The sequence below is a fragment of the Python bivittatus genome, unplaced genomic scaffold, assembly GCF_059951505.1.
Source record: "Python bivittatus isolate LINGU-HERP-01145 unplaced genomic scaffold, Pbiv_v1 ctg000020_np1212, whole genome shotgun sequence".
Lineage (NCBI taxonomy): Eukaryota > Metazoa > Chordata > Lepidosauria > Squamata > Pythonidae > Python > Python bivittatus.
Genome location: NW_028277030.1, coordinates 122,739,065 through 122,758,062, shown reverse-complemented (window position 1 = coordinate 122,758,062; position 18,998 = coordinate 122,739,065). Strand labels below are relative to the sequence as shown.

At 36.7% G+C, this 18,998-nt stretch overlaps 1 protein-coding gene across 8 annotated transcripts in view; it reads right to left on the bottom strand.

The window, feature by feature from the left end:
- Positions 1–18,575, bottom strand: part of THUMPD2 (THUMP domain 2 tRNA and snRNA guanosine methyltransferase) — a 29,539-nt gene extending 10,964 nt beyond the window's left edge. For 2 of the 8 annotated variants that reach the window (XM_088148681.1, XM_088148688.1), the window contains exons 1-11: positions 18,332–18,573; positions 16,442–16,574; positions 15,284–15,693; positions 11,968–12,045; positions 11,203–11,262; positions 10,362–10,414; positions 9,164–9,251; positions 8,580–8,651; positions 7,424–7,538; positions 5,798–5,915; positions 1,716–2,078 (exon numbers count right to left, since the gene is read on the bottom strand). In XM_088148681.1, the coding sequence (XP_088004807.1) occupies positions 1,745–2,078; positions 5,798–5,915; positions 7,424–7,538; positions 8,580–8,651; positions 9,164–9,251; positions 10,362–10,414; positions 11,203–11,262; positions 11,968–12,045; positions 15,284–15,693; positions 16,442–16,574; positions 18,332–18,466 (1,596 nt within the window). In that variant the 5' untranslated portion in view covers positions 18,467–18,573 and the 3' untranslated portion in view covers positions 1,716–1,744. Of the gene's footprint in view, positions 1–860; positions 2,079–5,797; positions 5,916–7,423; positions 7,539–8,579; positions 8,652–9,163; positions 9,252–10,361; positions 10,415–11,202; positions 11,263–11,967; positions 12,046–15,283; positions 15,694–16,441; positions 16,575–18,331 lie in introns of those variants that run through there. The other 6 variants (XM_025171096.2, XM_088148676.1, XM_088148690.1 and 3 more) reach the window with 6 other exon arrangements.
- Positions 18,576–18,998: the final 423 nt, after the last annotated feature.

Genomic DNA, 18,998 nt, shown 5'->3' with positions numbered 1-18,998 from the left:
AACAATACAGCTGCAAATTATAAATGTTATGTCCTTGTTCGGTTACACCTGTTTCAACCTTTCTGAATGCATTCCTGGACTTTTTAAGGGCAAAACTGTCTATATGAAATAGACCACGCAGAGAAGCCCTACATCAGCTCTTGCCTACCTTTGCAGCAATTCCATGGGGCCAATGCAAAACAAAACAAAACAAAACAAATTTATTCTCAGTAATTTCTAGCACCGTAAGGCTAAAGAGGCAAACTCAGCCTATGGGCACGCCAGCTGTTTATCTTTGTACTTGTCAATGGTACTGGCCGTCCTCAAAAAGACAGGCTTATTTACTACCAGCAAAAAACTTTGCTTCATAACTGACATAACAAAATTAATATGCTTGCTGTAAATATACCTAAGGCTGCCAGAAACAATTGGGGTAAGCCCTTTGGATTAATATATTGTACAGGTGAAAAGAAGGTATGCTAAATCAATCTCCTACATTAATTACCACTCTTAAAACAGATACCCACTAAATTAGGAAATGCAAGTATGTTTAGATTTAAAAAGGTCCCTGATTTTAAAACATTTGAAGCCACCTTACATAGTCCAACTGGTAATTGTACTCTACGTAAGTATATTAAAATGCAGTATTGGAAGCATAACACACACCTATCCCTTGCTAAAACAGGCAAGAAGTTCCTGAGGTTATTTCTAATCCACCAATTCAGAGCAGTGTACTGTCATCAATAAACATGTATTCTTTAAACGGATTCATTTCTCAAAATACTTTGTGACTGAAAAATTGAAATGGCTGCCCATGTTTGGAAGGCAACTCAATGCAAATATGATTCTGAGATAGCATTTATATAAAATGTTGTTTTTTAGTCCAAGGAAAATGTATTTTTTACTAGTGATATTTTTAAAAAGTATCTGCTTTAAATAAAAAATTAAACATTTTAAATGTTTATTCATTTATTTATTCACTAAAACTAAAAAAACAGTTTGGATTTTCTTGCTGCAAAGCTCAGATTTCTGAAGCAGGATTCATTATGATTTTCAGGCAAGAATCTGCTTTTAGTGCATTCTACTAATAATTCATATAAAAATGAGTTCTGTTGGTTGGGAGTCCTCATCGCTCCCCGATTGATAACACAAGCTACTTAAAGACTGAAAAGCAATTGCCAATACTCTGAATAATGCTCAACAATGGACTGGCATCCAGGAAGGTTATTTCAGAAGTTGCAGAATATCTTCTCGAAGGTCAGTTTTATCCTGCACAATGATTCCCATGAAGGCAGAATATAGTACAATGCCATTGACTGTTTGATTGCATTTCTGTCCCACTGCAATCAAAATGACTCTTGGTGTATGACACACAAACATGATCCTTGCCTAACAGTGCAAAATGGTGACATGTGAGTGCCAGGAAGTGATGCAAGATTGCTATCAATCATTTTAGTGCATTATGCTAGTTTATCTTGCGGATTGTCTTGAGAAATCCTGTCCCTTAAAATTATCTCACCATTAATCTCTATTTCCATTTGGACTGGACCACCATGTGCCTCTTTCACCTCACGAATCTAAATTTAGCCCAATGTTTTCAGTTATAGATCCTAATATAATGCTTTAGGATCTTGTGCTGTGGCAGCTATGCAATTCTGATTGTCAAGTTCATCAATGCCCAGTTGCCCTGAGTCCATCTGATTTGAAACACAAGATATTAAGTGTTTTATACATACTTGCCTGATGTTACCTTTTTCCAGATCCTTCAAGTTACCTTCTTGTACTTGCATATGAATGCATTTGTCTTGCCAAGGCTAACTTCAAAGGATTCTATGAACACCAGAGAGCCAAGATCTGCCTTTTCACAACTGAGGTGTTCTTTCCTTGCATCTTGAGTTGAAAGGGAAACAGTCCCCAAACCAGTACTTTCTTTTTTGGTATCTGGCTCAACTGATATCAAATCACTTTGTCTGCAATCAGTAGAAGATTCTGCAAAGATGTGCTGCTCAGTCTGAGGACCATGGGCAATACCATTAGAAATACATTTATAAAGTTCTTGATTAAGTAACAGTACAATAGTCCCTCCAAAACAAAGCACCCTGAAAAACAAGAGAGAATAGTTAACTAAGATACTCTTGCTTAGTTTCAATAACATTTATCATAAGAAACTTTCAATGTATCTAATAGTTGGTAATCTGTCTCTACTTTTATCTTTACTTTTCTATATGGCAAGGTACACCATGAGAAAGTCTCTTAGTGAACTCCTTGGGTTTTAAAAGTTAGGCTTCATAAAAATTAGGCTTCATAAAAATCCCAGCTTTTTTCCCATGTAGGCTAGCATTTCATTATGCTTAATTATTGTATGCATTATTATCCAGCTGAAATAAATGTCAGTGACCAAGGCTGCCAACTGCAACCCAATACGAGAACCCCCTAATTTTTGATGGATCTGGGCATTGCAAAACAGTTGAAGGGATATTTGCATTACAGGTAGTCCTCACTTACCACCACTTATTCAGCAACAATTTAAAGTTACCACAGTGCTGAAAAAATAAGTTTATGGCCAATTTACCACCTTTTAAGACCTCTGCAGTGTCCCTCAGTCATGTGATTGCCATTACAGTCAGTATGCATTGTCCTGTGCCTGACCTGTGTTTTTTCTTCTTCCCCCCCCCCTTGCAGAGACTGGAGAGGAAGGGATTGCAAGAGAGTAAGCTGTTTGCTCTTCTACACATCAAAAGCAATGCAATTGCACTGTTGGGCTGGGAGCTGCGGGTGCGCTAGCAAACAGCTTACAGTACTCTCTTGAAATCTCTTCCTCTCCAATCTCTCTGTTCTGGGAGGAGGGGGGAGAAAAAAAGCAAGCAATTTCTGTAGGCTATGTCTCCTTTGCCTGACCCTCCCTCCCCCACAAAGAGGAGAGACTGGAGAGGAAGAAATTTCAAGAGAGTACTGTAAGCTGTTTGCATAGCGTGCCTGTGGCTCCCAGCCCCAGGAGAGGGCACAATCACATTACTCTCAATGTGTACAAGGCAGCAAGCAGGCACTTGAGCTTTCTAAAGGGCGGGGGAGTGGTTAGGAGGCAAGCAAAAACTGAGGTGTGAAATTGAGTAGTCTTGTCTCTTTCCAGCCACAAAGCACAGTCTTGGTCATGTGATTTCTCACTTAGCGACCACTTCGCAAAGTGGCAGAGTTGCCGGTCCCAATAAGGGTCATTAAGTGAGGGCTACTTGTAGATGGAGAGAAATAAATCCAACATGTTCCTCGATAGGATTAATGATTATTAAGTACTTACGTTATGGATTGTTTTAACCCTGGTTATAGATAGGAAGTTTGCGCTGCCTACAGTTGGTTACAACTGAAGTAGCTTATAAGCCTGAGTCATACATTTTTAAAATTAAACATTCTAAGTGCAGTGTATATGAAAGAATACTCTGTTCATCTGAATTAGGCTCTGAAGAGATAAGGAGGCAAAACATGGACTTTTATTGCTTCCAAATGTCTGCAATGCTCAAAACTGAAGCAAGAGCCTGACAGTATCTTTTTACAAAGTGCACTAACAGAAGAATGGCCACAAGAACGGGGTACCAAAACTAGCCAACCATGTGCAGACTTATCAATCATGCCATGTTGATTCCACATACTTAAGAGACCAACATAGTGATGAGTTACTGCAATATGCCATAAAATACAGGTAATCCTCATTTAACAACCACAATTGGGACCAGCAACTCGACCGTTAAGCAAAGCAGTCACTAAGTAAAAAATCATGTAACCATGACTGTGCTTGTGATTTTACTTCAGCTTTCCTTTGCTTTGCAGTGTCAGAAGGATATGACCTTAAACAGCCCGGTGAGCCCAAATGGTGGGGAAAGTTTCTGGAAGTCAACTGATAAGGAAGCCAGGTAAAAGGGCAAATTTTATGGCCCTTTCCCCCTACTCCCCCACCCTTTGGAAAGCTCACTTTGGTGCTGGCATAATTAGCAAGAAGAGAATTAATGTTTGTATTTACATTAATTGGAGAGGAAGGAATTACAAGAGAATGAGCAGGCACACAACTGGGAATACACATCGAAAGGAATGCGCTAGCACTGGCTGTTTGCCTAGCATGCTTTAGCAGGCAAACAAAAGCCTTCAATGTGAAATTGATTAGGGTCTTGTCAGTATCAGACAGCAACTAATTAGGGTCACAGAGCTGAACTTGTTAACTTGTGGTTAGCACTTTTTGGGGATGCCCTGTGCTGCAGAGAAAAGCAGCTCAGGAAGAGATACCTTATTTAGGCAATCTCTCCGCTCTCCAGGGGCGGGGGGACAAAAAACATTGATCAGGCACAAGACAACGCGTACTGACTATATGACAGAGGCGCTGTGAAGGTTGTAAATACAGGCACTGGTCACAAAGTTACTTTTTCATCACTGTTGTAATTGTGAACAGTTGCTGTCTGAGGCAGTGATTAAATGAGGACTGCCTATATTAAGATTCTGCAGCCCATTCAAGAATTTTAAGGAATGTTCCCATACTACATCAATCTTTTTTACTTCCTATTATCACCCTGTTTTTTTTTATAGTTCTCTCTTTTGTCAGATTATAGAATATTTAAATATTTAATTAGGAAAGCCTAATTTCTACACATGAAAATGAAACATCAGTACACATTCAGCTATAATCTTTCCTATGGATGGCTTTTATGACCCTTTTTTGTTTTATTATTGCCAAAATGTTTTCCATGTTTTAAATTAAAGAGATATAGTGCCTCTTCAACATAGTATAATACTGTAATAGCAGTTTAAAAAAATGAAGATTCCTTTGTAAAATGACAACGCCTGGAAAATGCTATATTATTAATTTATTATTTGTTAAATTTGTATGCTGCCCATTTCCCCTGGCGGGTGACTCTGGGCGGCTCACAATTAAAGTAAAACCCACAAACAGTTAAAAAATAAATACCCACATTAATTAAAATTAAAAAATGTTTTTATAGCCTGACTTTTCAAGTAATTAATTAAAATTAATTAATTACTTAAAAAGTCAGGCTATAAAAACATTTTTTAATTATTTTTATAAAAGTATAATACAAACATGTACATTACAGTATTACTTTGTGTCATTCTTCTCTTATAAATTCTATCCAAAGTGCTTTAATAATAGATTTTGATTTTGAAAACAATAAAATGGCATAGAAGTTTACAGTGAATATGTTGCTAACATTCATAGTCCCGTATTGATAACAGCTATATGAACTTGTGTGAAGGGAATAAATTAGGATATTCATTTAGATAAAATACAATATTTTCAATAGTGCAGAAATTCAACTGCAATCCCAGCTACAGTTTACAATGAAAGTAATCTGGAAGCTGTTCTAAACATAGCAATACTTTCAGGAATGTATAATCATGAGAGTGTCCTGTTCTCAGGGAGCTCAAGGCCATAGTCAAAGCTCCTGGGGAAAGTAACAAGCTTATTTTTATAACATCTCTTCCCCATCTCAACCAAATTAGCTTTGTCAGGAATACATCTTTTGCTCTAGTATGTATTTCTCAGTATGTATCCTATGACCTTTCATTCACTGCCAGCATCACCGGAATACTGTATACTATTTGATCAGACCCAGCCCTTCTGAGTTTGTTAGCAACATATTTTTCCATCCCTATTTGGAACTATTATTTTTATTAGGAGATAGGTAATATAATTACAATAAAATAAAATTGTTTTTATCTGGTCTTCAGCATACCATATGATTTGTATTTGCCTACATATCATTAACCAGATCCCCCTCTAATATTAATTCTTGAATTCCAGGTAATTTGACTCATGTACCTTTCAAGTTCTTGAAAAACTCTGGGAAGGAACTTCATGTCTTCTGTTATTTTGAACTTTTTCCCAAATGGAATGTCTGTCAAAATGGTATCAATGCTTTCTGAGGGGAAAGGTAATCCTACAGAGTGAAAGCACATTTAAAAGGACTTGAATTAAGACAGAATTGTAACTTAACAGATCCCCTTGGGAATGAAATTCTTAATCTTTCCCCTGCATTCAAAAGGAACTAGAATATTCCAATCAGGAAGAAACAGCCCACTGCAAGATATCACAAAGTATGTACTGTCAACTATCAGGAGAATTGCAAATATAAGGTAGGAATGTAGAATAAGAAATCCAGACAAAAGATATTATGCTGGAAGAAACAAGGCTGGTGAAGGGAGGTATAGATATGCTTTAAGTAAAATACAGTAATAATAATAATAATAGCAAAACACAAATCCTTGGCCCACATGAGGCCCAATTTGGCCATGTATTGCAGCCCATCCCAAATGCGATATTGCTGCTTCATTGCAGGACCACATTAGCAGGGTTTGATCAAGGGCCAGGTAGGCTGTAACAGAGAACTTAACCTTTAGCTCATGATCTGGCTTACTGTATTCACTGTGCAGGATCTGTATAAATAAAATATGTTCATATAATATTTTTTCAAATGTACAGACTGAGACCAAGTTCAGGAAAATCCATATCCAAAAAAACAAATTGATAATTATTAAAATTATATTATCCCCTAAAAATCTCTATCTAATCTGGGTAACATTAATATTTTTAATGTAAAAAAAAACCCATATGGAAAATTTACACAATTCTATTTCCTTTCAATGGGTCCTTCAAAAGCCCCAAAGTTAAGTTTGCTGGCCCACACATGGAGTTTTACTGAGAAGGGATTTTACATTAGGAATATTGTCCTGGATTCTAATTGGCCTTCTATTAATAGAAGGGCAACTCCCACTTTTAGATGTGACAAAGATAGTATCCTGCACGGAACTCAGTTTTTGCTAATTCCTCCTTGCATATAGTTTCATAGGGTGCCCAACTTTCTACAGGGCTACAGTGGGAATCTACAAATATATTTCCCCATTTTGCTGCTGGAAGTATCCCATGGGCAGAACAATCAGCACTGTTAGGAATTCCAAGAACAGAATAACAAGAAACATTCCTGGAACCAAACTATCTTCTTTTCAAATTAATATCTTCACAATTAGCGTTAATAACTGCTAGGCAAAATGGAGACAGACAACAATTCATAAAGTGAATTTGGGCAACACTTCACTTCCTATGCACTATATACTATTCCAGTGTTGCCCCTAGTCAAAGAGATGTTAACATAAAAACTTGTTTATCAAAGGCAAAAATAGGATGTGCTCATATCTTGATCAGCATTTATCTATTTCAGACCCTCTTTAATTATCTGAAAGAACATTAGTATCAGTCTCCAACTTAAATTCCAAAGACACACATATTAAATCAAATGTGTAAACTGCATAGAACAATTCTGGGAAAAAGAGAGTTTGTTACTTAAAGTTTAGTTCTATAAAGAAAACATTTGCAAGCTAATAAAAAGCAAAGCAATAAATATATCAAATGTTTTTTGATTTACACAATATTACTCTTGCTAATATTTACCTGTCACAGAAGATTTAAATAACTCTATTTTATCTATCAGGCTTGCATCTCTAATATTTGTGTAAGCTCCTTGTAACTGTGAATCACTTATATCAGACCCGAAATAATACACATCCTGTAGAGGGAAACAAACATTTACATTAGGGACAAATTTTATATATTATTAAAATAGCCAGTTAGTGATAGAAAAAGTGAGTTGGAAGAAAATACTATGAATCAAATATACATAACCTCCAAGGAGACAGAATTTGGTCACACAGGCTGCATGAAAGAAAGGCTTTTAGCAAATGAGTGACAACAAACTTGACAGAAAGCTTCTTATATTTGTTTGCTTGTCATTTGATGGTATAATATCCATTAAACCAGAGATAGGAAGGACCATAAATTGGACGGTGTGAAAGTCATTAATTCATTATGTTTCTAAGAAAGATCTCAAAATCTGGGAGAATGATTCTACCTACATTAATGTAGCTCAAAATGATTATATACTGATAAAAATAATGTTAACTCAAGTTACCTATCCATGTCTAGCTGTGAATTTTTAAATATTTAGTAAAAATATAAAAGGGAACTTAAAAACTATTTCAATTATCCTGAAAGAAAAATGTATTCTTTCTTATGTCTCAGATATATCCAGTAAGCAATTTTTATAACCTGCATGCAGAAATCTGTTAACTTATCACCATAATCTTTTGATGTCATTTCAGCCTGTTTTAACTTGTAATAAGCTTGTGTTTGAACAAAAAACAGAAAAAGATGCTCTTTGCATTAAAGACTAAAGATAAATATTGTATATCTAAGACCTCAGGAGATGTAAGTTCCAAGTAAGTTTGATATTCTACTTCAAAAACTCTAAATTTGTCTGCTGGTAACTGGTAAACTGATTAATCTAATCTGGAATCTCTTTAGGAGATTTATGAACACAGAGCAACAGCTGATATAATACCTGTTTTTCTATAACACAATTAGTTATACAAATACAAACTACTGGGGTTAGTATTTTGTACCTGAGTGAATGTTAAGCTAAATCCCACAAAATTTCTACGAACCTTTTAGGAGATTGATTTTAATTGTGAGAACAATTTTGAACAGATACAAGGCCACTAGGATTTGCAATGCAATGTGCCAAAATATTTCTTAATAGAACAGAACTTACAGGCCATTCAGTTGCAGCTTCCAGAAGTATTGTACCAAGCCCACACATGGGATCCAGTACAAATGCCCCAGCCTAAAAAGAGAGGGAGAAACCATCTTAACACCATCTTTAAGTCACAGGTAATTGTTCCTTGGTTTGAAAGAGTTGAAATATACTATAAATAAAGCAAGCAAAAGTTACTATTTTATAAAATTAGGAATCTGACAACATATTTCACAGTTAATACTTCTCTCCATCTATATAGTACATCTGAACATTTATCTTCCTTTTCATACATCTCAAAAATCTTTATAGCAACTCTATAATAATTATTATCCCTGTATAGACCATGGAGATTAAAACCAAGAGGCAATGGCTCCTTTAAGACAACTTGCCTCTTAAATCTGATTTGAACAGCTCATGCTTTTTTTACATATTTATTGCAAAATTAAGTCCCATTGAATTTAAGAAAATTGCTATAAGGATTATAGCCTTAGATATTATTGCAAACTATGCAGCTCTTACCTACTTTAAATGCTTCAAATGCTCATGTAAACTTCCTGTAATAGTTGCTTAGTAATCAGAACAGCTACTTTGCTCATTACCTTGATTTCAGCAAGTGATGTTATAGCCCAAGCAATGGTAGATCGCAATCCAGCAGTTTTAATGTACGCTCGACTTGCCAAGGGAAGTCTGCAAATAGACATAATTAGTTAAATTAAAATAACAATATTCAATACACACATAGAATTCTAACCAGATGTGTCAGTAATGACATGCTTTTCTTCAAGAATGTTTCCTTTCATTCACACCCTCTCCCAGCATACAGTACCACATTCTATGTCTCTAATTTCCTACACACAAGAGTTACTTAGCATTACATGGATACTGAGCACACTCAATCTTTATTTGGAGTGTTTTGGACAGTCCTTTATTGGGGGGCTTCTTTTTAAAATTATTTCTGCAAATTCTGACATTCTCCCAAGGCTGCTTTTACCTCTATTTTGGCACCAAAGCAATTTTAGTCAAAGCCGAAACTTTGGAAATATGTAGGAATTGCCTCAGATTCCAAATAGTTAGAATGCAATTGACCAAGATAGATACTGTACATACACATGGGGGAAAAAAGCCTTATAAACAAATGGATGAGACAGGTAAAGAATAGCCACTGGTCACATACAAGCGTCCCAAGACACTCTGAAGCTGGCCTCACAATTTCTATCTCCACAGAAAGATTTTAACCTGAGGCTTCAACGCAAAATTGTTAAACTAAAATTGATTAGTAAATTGAATTCTATTCAGTTTCAGTTAAATGAATTTGGCCATAATTTTCTCATTAAAGCCCACAAGGATTTCATTGTGATATGCTAAAAATTAGGATAGCAATAATACTAAATGAAAATAGTAAGCATTGACATCAACTGCTATTACATTACTATGTTATTTTATGTACATCACTGGTTTTTTCACATGTTTACAAATCTCCCCACCTCTACCAGTATCTATATATTTAAATGTCAGTGAATAAAACATCATGTACCTTAGGGAGCTGTAAATGGACAAATGTTTCAAGTATCATGTTCCAAGTTATTCGTACTTTTATATGACATAGAATGCCAGTCTTACCATTTTAAAACATTTTAATTATTGCAATTAAATATTTCCTATGAATTTATTGCAAGGCCTCAGTCAACAATATAAGGAACAGGTCATTCCAGTCCATTTTTAGGAGAAGCATGTTTTCTATTAGAAAAGTCTATATTTATAGAGAAGTGGAGAATAATGAGTTATAATGCCATCTACCTGAAAAGAGGGATCCCGATCACAGAATAAACATCATTTAGATGCACAAAAATCTGAAAGGGAATGAAAATTTACAATAAAGAATCACTTGCAACTTGAATAAGAAACAGGATATTTCAGTGACCTTTGCAAGGATGTATTTATTTATTCTAGAAAGCAATCTCATCCTTAAATGAATATATATATATATATATATATATATATATATATATATATAATCATATCTGTATGGAATATGTATGTCTTAAGTACAGGGATACTATACAAGTCATAGTACAAATTTGAGATCACCACTTCTGCTTTTACATAAGTACAAGGAAATCTAAGAAGAGAAAAATGTACAAAACCCCAACACAATACTGGATGCCCATTTATTTTTGTCTAAAGAATGGTAAGCAACAGAAACTTTCTACTAGTAATAGCTACAAGCCATTTGTACATCTTGCTGTCCCTGCAGCACATCCTCCACAGAATATTCATTAAGGAGAGTGAAACTTATGTTCAATGAATTAGATTGTAGATCCTATAGGAAACATGAAAGCTTTGTCCAAATTTTATCGCTAAGGTTTGCCACTTTGCAAATTCTACTTTAATCCCTTATTATTATTCTATTTATTTTGTCTCTTTTCTATTTTTAGGTTTATGTAATTTTTTCAGATTTCAGTCATGGTTACCTTCAAAGGTTTTCCTCTCTAATAAGTTCAGATTTTTCCTAACATCTTCCAAGATTTGCACTTTTATTTTTGTTGCTCTTTCTCCAATTTTCCTGTTTAATATTAAAATTTGTAGAGGTCTCCACACCTTGGTCTTTTTCTCAATGATATATTTTATCTACTCTTACCTCTGTTTTTATGTTTAGGACTCCTCCCCCTTCTGATTTTTGTCTTGCCTCTTCCTTGAACTGCTCTAAAAAAAATACGAATATTCGTTTCTCTTTTTTTGTCAGAAAATGTAAATTTTAAAGCTGGATGGTCATCTACTGTGAACAAAGGGCAGCATATTTTCTCAATCACTTGAACTAGATGATGTTTATGGCACTTTCTGTTGTTACTCCCAATCAGCAAGTGCAATTTTTTTTCTTCAAGCTTCCAAATCTCCTATTCTTTTATCTGATGATAATTTAGATGTGTTATGTGCAACTAGGGACTTGCATATTTTATTTTTTTAACTTTTAAAAAGTTGTTTATGCATGGACAGGATTATACCTATCCATAGGGTATCTTTAGTACATTGGGTCTGCAATTCTATACCCACTTCCTGAAAAATAAGCCCTACAGAAAGGACTGCAACTTATTTCCTGAGTAGACCTGTGGCAAAAAACATCTTGCTCCATTACTATTGTCTTACGTTCAAAACAAAACAATACTCCAATCTCTTAAGCCACTTGGAACTCATCCCCGCTACAGATTGGATATTGGCTGTTTTCACAGGAACTTGTAGATGTCAAGTATGAGGATGCTCAATTCTATAAGAGTAACATAAGATTTCATTTTATTTATTAGCAAGAATCCACATAAAGATCTCCTCCAGTATATTTCAGGGACTATTTGATATCTGAAGGCAAAGCCCAAAGCTTCTAACAATTCAGTCTAAGTTGGAACATTACCTCTAAATCAGGATTTCTAAGATCTGCTTTCCATCCAAAATTCTTCATAAGAGCTATTCCAATTATTTTCCCCAACTCCTGAAAAAGTAATCACAAATCAGCTACGAGAATTATTTGGGTAGGTGGCATATTATGTGGATTCTTATACTTGAAAAAGCAGAGGAAATAGTTATGCTGAATATTACAGAAACCATAAAACATATTTTACAACCCCACCTTATGCAGGTTTACTGAAGCCAATCTATCCAAGTTCAATGAAGTCTATTTCATTTTTTTAAAGAAGTTCTAAAAACAGAGCTGCTCTTTGCTGATATCTGCTACATCTAGCAAGAGTCCTGTTTTACAATATACAGTATATATGGTTGGCAAGGAAATTAAGTTTTCAAAATGACAGTACTGAAATTTAACTTGGGTACCAATTTAATTTGTCCTCCATCTCCTTTTACCAATTAAGAGGAATTCCAAAAGATGGCACAGAAGAGTCAGTAAAAACTGCCTTCCTTTTAAGGGTATTCAGAACACATGTCCAAATTCTTTCCAGCCATCTTCAAGCAGCGCTATTTTTTCCACTAATATTGCTGCCATTCACTAAATATAATTATATTCATATAATTATGAATAAAGAGGAAATTAAATCTCCTTCTCTGACGGTTACAGAATAATCTGGACAGACAGTTCAACTACCAAGAAAAGTAACTCTTTTGCTAGCAATTTTCAAATGGGTGCACAGATAGTCCTTGTTTACTGACTGCTTGTTCAGTGACTGTTTGAAGTTACAATGGCACTAAAAAAGGAGATTTATGACCAGTCCTTGAAGTTGCAGCTGCCAGTGTCCCCGCAGTCACATGATCACAATTCAGGTGCTTGGTAACTGGCATGCATTTACAATGGTTGCAGGATCCTATTGTCATTTGCATGCTTCACAGCTGGTTTCCAACAACTAGTCAATGGGGAAGCCAGCAGGAAGTTGCAAGTTGTGGTCATGTGATGTCACACTTAACAACTCTGGGTCATTAATTTAAAAACTGCAGCAGGAACTGATGTCTTAAGTTGGTATGATCACGTTTCACTTTATGACCGCATTGCTTGGCCACAGAGTTGCTGGTCCCAATTGCAGTAGGAAAGTAAGGACTACCTGAATATGTATCCACTACAGCTAAAGCAACTACAAACAATTTGGTTGCATTACAAAGTAAAATACAGTGGGGCAAAAAAGTATTTAGTCAGCCACCAATTGTGCAAGTTCTCCCACTTAAAAAGATGAGAGAGGCCTGTAATTTTCATCATAGATATACCTCAACTATGAGAGACAAAATGAGAAAAAAAATCCAGAAAATCACATTGTCTGATTTTTAAAGAATGTATTTGCAAATCATGGTGGAAAATAAGTATTTGGTCACCTACAAACAAGCAAGATGTCTGGCTCTCACAGACCTGTAACTACTTCTTTAAGAGGCTCCTCTGTCCTCCACTCGTTACCTGTAGTAATGGCACCTGTTTGACCTTGTTATCAGTATAAAAGACACCTGTCCACAACCTCAAACAGTCACACTCCGAACTCCACTATGGCCAGGGCCAAAGAGCTCTCGAAGGACACCAGAAACAAAATTGTAGACCTGCACCAGGCTGGGAAGACTGAATCTGCAATAGGCAAGCAGCTTGGTGTGAAGAAATCAACTGTGGGAGCAATAATTAGAAAATGGAAGACATACAAGACCACTGATAATCTCCCTCGATCTGGGGCTCCACGCAAGATCTCACCCCGTGGGATCAAAATGATCACAAGAACGGTGAGCAAAAATCCCAGAACCACATGGGGGGACCTAGTGAATGACCTGCAGAGAGCTGGGACCAAAGTAACAAAGGCTACCATCAGTAACATACTACGCTGCCAGGGACTCAAATCCTGCAGTGCCAGATGTGTCCCCCTGCTTAAGCCAGTACATGTCTGGGCCCGTCTGAAGTTTGCTAGAGAGCATTTGGATGATCCAGAAGAGGATTGGGAGAATATCATATGGTCAGATAAAACCAAAGTAGAATGTTTTGGTCTAAACTCAACTTATTGTGTTTGGAGGAGAGAGAATGCTGAGTTGCATCCAAAGAACACCATACCTACTGTGAAGCATGGGGGTGGAATCATCATGCTTTGGGGCTGTTTGTCTGCAAAGGGACCAGGACGACTGATCTGTGTAAAGGAAAGAATGAATGGGGCCATGTATCGTGAGATTTTGAGTGAACACCTCCTTCCATCAGCAAGGGCATTGAAGATGAAATGTGGCTGGGTCTTTCAGCATGACAATGATCCCAAACACACCACCCGGGCAACGAAGGAGTGGCTTCGTAAGAAGCATTTCAAGGTCCTGGAGTGGCCTAGCCAGTCTCCAGATCTCAACCCCATGGAAAACCTTTGGAGGGAGTTGAAAGTCCATGTTGCCCAGCGACAGCCCCAAAACATCACTGCTGTAGAGGAGATCTGCGTGGAGGAATGGGCCAAAATACCAGCAACAGTGTGTGAAAACCTTGTGAAGACTTACAGAAAACGTTTGACCTCTGTCATTGCCAACAAAGGATATATAACAAAGTATTGAGATGAACTTTTGATATTGACCAAATACTTATTTTCCACCATGATTTGCAAATAAATTCTTTAAAAATCAGACAATGTGATTTTCTGGATTCCCCCCCCCCCCCCATTTTGTCTCTCATAGTTGAGGTATACCCATGATGAAAATTACAGGCCTCTCTCATCTTTTTAAGTGGGAGAACTTGCACAATTGGTGGCTGACTAAATACTTTTTTGTCCCACTGCATGTTTTCATCAACAGGCCCATCACATTTTTTCTTATCTGCAATGCTTAATTGGTTTTTAAAAATTTAATAGACCAGAAATGCCCTGATTAATCAGTCAGCAGAGGTGATTCTTTTTTTAAAAAAAGTATGTTATTTTGAATGTAATAATGTATTTTCCCATGCAATAGAATATGGAGAAAAACCCCATAAAGCAAGCTTTATGTATAATGAGTTGCATGAGTGGCCATTTCCATTGTGCAGCTGAATATAACCTGGCACTCCCAAACGCAGTAGTAACTGCAAGACTATTCACAGACATAACTGCAGGGAGGAAATTAACATTGCGAATTAGCATGTTTAAAAAGAAAAAATCTGGAAAACACAATATATCATGGATACTTCATGGTCTATAGAACTCTGATTTTGTTTAGATTCTCAATAGATGCATTTGTTCAGTAGACATTACACTTCAGTTTTCATGTGCTTAGTAGCTCCTGATTTTTCAGATGAGTAGTTTTTTATGTACCTGTGCAGTAAATAATTTTGCAAGTACTCCACTACAACGACATGATACTCTGAAACTTAAATACGTGTTGCAAGCAATAGTTTTGTCTTGAATAAGTTCAGGAGTCTTTTCTAGAAAAAGTCTGCCTTGAGGCAAGAAAATGTCTTTACAAACATCTGGTGATTCACATTTTTGCTGGTCTTCTATTTGATTTTTAATAGTGACTGTCTCTAATATTATTTGTCTCTTTTGCTTTTCATTTTCAATATTTTTTTCCTCTTCCAACTTCTGTTTTTTGGAATCTGGGTATTCTTGACACAAGTATAGTTGCTTTGCCTCCTGATCATAAAGACTTCTCCAGAGAGCAACTGTATCCAGCCAACACCTGGGATTCTCATTTACAAGTTTTTGAACATCCTGGATTATTCTTCCTGAAATAAAAGCACAATTTATTTTACTAATATTAATATCAAATCATTAGTCCATACTTTTTATCATATGACTTAACATCTGAAAATCAAAAGGCAAGATTTTCTCTCAACTTCCATACTTCATTTCCATATAGTCAATCCTCCAGTTATGTAACAAGCAGCTTCTTCCTTTGCAGACTTGGTAAATCCACCAGCATGTCTAGAGCTTAACTTAAAACTGATAAAAGCACAGAGATGGATGCCTGTATGCTTCCTTATTTTTTTTTTAAAAACCTGTGTAGCAAAAGCTTTCAAGCAACTTTAAACTACAATCCAGAGCAAATTAAATGGGAATAAGTCCCCACTGAATTAGAATTATCACTTAATTCTAAAATGCTAGTGGGCACTAAAGTGGAAAGAAATTGGTGTTAATCTGTTTAGAAGAAAATAGAATGTCTCCGTTCTCTTCTTCCCAAAACTTCAGATAATTGCTCTTCAAAATCCTCAGAAAGCAACTACATCAGCAAGATGTGGATTTTGTACTGGAGCTCACAAATCCAAAAGAGTACCATATCTTACTTCCAAGGAATCCCAAGCAACATTTTAATTTCATAACCACCTACTTGATAAATAAAGCCTAGGCATTATTATTTTGCCTGCAAAGCACTAAGCAAACTTCATACTTGAAAAGTGATTTGGTAACAAAGCACCCAACTGAAAATTACTGCATTCTTTTAACAAAGAGAGGAACACAACAGTAAACCATTACCTTTATTCCCACAGAAGGAAAGTGGAGGACATTTCTTCAGCAGCAAAAATAATCTTTCAGCTGACTTTAGTTGCTTCAACATACTCAATTCAACATTGGTATTGAAGAAAACTTTTCCTGATACATATTCTACCTTGAAAGAGAAAGTATACCAATAATAAATAAAATTGGGTATATACTTGAGAGTTGATTTTTTAAAAATTATATCATCCTTATTAATGGATTAATACAAGCAACTGACATTGTTTATAAAATGCAATGGGTGCTTTGAAAAAAGGCAAACTGGTGCTTATCTTTGCCTGATTCCGTTTGTCTTCTGTAATGCTTCCCACAGGCATCTGGTGATCAATGTCCCTTTAGTAGTAGAAGGGACAATATAACATGGGAGTGCCTGTTTAAAGTTTAAGTAAAGGACCATGCACAGACATACATCTACTTGACATACATAAATATTTTTCAAATATTTGGCAGCAACTATTGAATTTATTATTAACAGTAGCATTGTTATACTCACTGTATCACCAATTTTTATAAGTATCTTTTCTTAAAATATTGTCCCTTGCCTTGAGAAGCTTAGATTTTGAAAAGGTAAATTGTTATCTTTTAATATGGAATATAATTAGGTTGCACATTCTTTTCTCTGTGAAGATGGGTGCTACCTGTAATAACCATGATGAATTATCTGACACTGTGTGCTAGCACAACACAAAGCAACAGCCCTGCTGTGAGATGAGGGCTCACATCATGGAATGTTCCAGATCAGGAAATCCCTACAGTTTTTGAAATTCTGTATAAGTTTCTCTATGGAGTAAAACTGATGTTACACAATGGAACTGAGTTCTGAACATACATGCACAGAACGACACATTCACAAAACTAGTAAGTCAAGCTCACAGCAAATCACTGTATTTCACAAAACCATTTTTTTCTATCACCACTCACTACAGACTGGGTTCTTATTTTTCAAGCATCCTGTCATATGTCCCATAACATGGGAAATTAAAAGGTAGACAGTTTTTCCTACTTTATCAGAAAATGCTGATAATTATTCTAATCTCAATTTAAGACTAAGACAACAAACCAAGGAGTGGTGATTGCTAGATTTTACATTATGAAGATGAAATTATCTCTTGGGTGCAGGCAAAAAAAGTTCAGCATTTATAATCATTGCAAAGATGTACATTGTTACACAGGCAAGAGAAGAATCCTCATCCCTGCAAGCAACAATGGCTCCCACTGAAATAATCAAGAACTTCCAATTTACCAACACAAATACTAGAGATAACTTTGTCTTAATGTTATTTATTCCAGCAAAGAACACTTGCCCTTTAAATAGCTACAATATACACAGGTATTCCAGGTTATCTGTACAAAGGAATATGTAAGTTCCCTTCTCTGACACCTGCCCTTTAATTATTAAAAGCTCAAGAACTCATGATTTAGCACCCAGATTTTGACCATGTGGACCAGTGACTCAAAGTGATCGTAAACACGGCTTGAATGTCACGTACAATGAAGAACTGACTTTCTAAGGCCAGACTGGACGGAACTATACTAAGATGTAATACAGGCCGACGGGAGGTGCAAATTAGCTCAAACATAATTGCGTCGAGAGAAGCGTATACAGAATTACATTGCGAGGCCAAAACCGCGCGGTGGAACTTTTGAATAAACGTGGACACGGCTAACCGCGGGAACTGGCCTTCCTAAATAACGATCATACAGACAAGCAATTGGTCCAGTCTTCACCTCAGTCTGAGACCGTTATCCTCCGTTTAAATAAAAAGGCGGTTCTCCCCGTCTAGTTTTTATGGCGAGGAAAGTGAGCTCTCACTGCCATTTTTTTATCGACCGAGCCCGGCGCGGCCTAAGAAGTGCGGAGCCGCTCACCTGAGTGGCGCCTAAGCGGGCCTGTACCTCTTTGACGAGGAAGGACTCCATCCCGCGTCCCGCGGTGCAAAAATATCGGGCGCGGCTGCAGCGGCGAGCCTCATTCGGCCTCTCCCGCTTCCCTCCGTCAGCCATCGCGGCCTTGTTAAGGCCCCTCTGCGGCGACACTTCCTCTGCTTTCCTCTCCGGCTGCGGAGGGAAGGTTGCCGCCTACAGGCGAACGCACCGCTTCCCAAACCGCCTTGTCCTTTTGGCGCGGGCCATCCTCGCTTTCCAGTGAGTGCAGTTGGGTATCCTGTGAGGTTTAGCCTTACTCTTTCCCCGCTTTTACCGTGCGAAACCTAAATCTTTTTAATAAAAAGTAAGCTTTCCTCACTCCAATAACATGGCAGCCCCACCTTAAAGGCGAACAGCTGCGACCATTCCCGTTGCAACTGTAGAAATTCGAGGGAGGAGGGGGATGAAGTGTGAGGCTAGGCTGGTCTTTTTAGCTCAACATGCAAGGAAAATATTTTGGAAAAATCCTCCTCCTGTTCAGATATGAGAATTATTTTGCAATCTATGTTGTATCAAATGCATCCTAAGTATGCCCACCATTTCAGGATGAGGAAATGAAACTGCTGTACTTTAAGTGTTCTTCTTGGTTAATAAACACTACAATCCTATT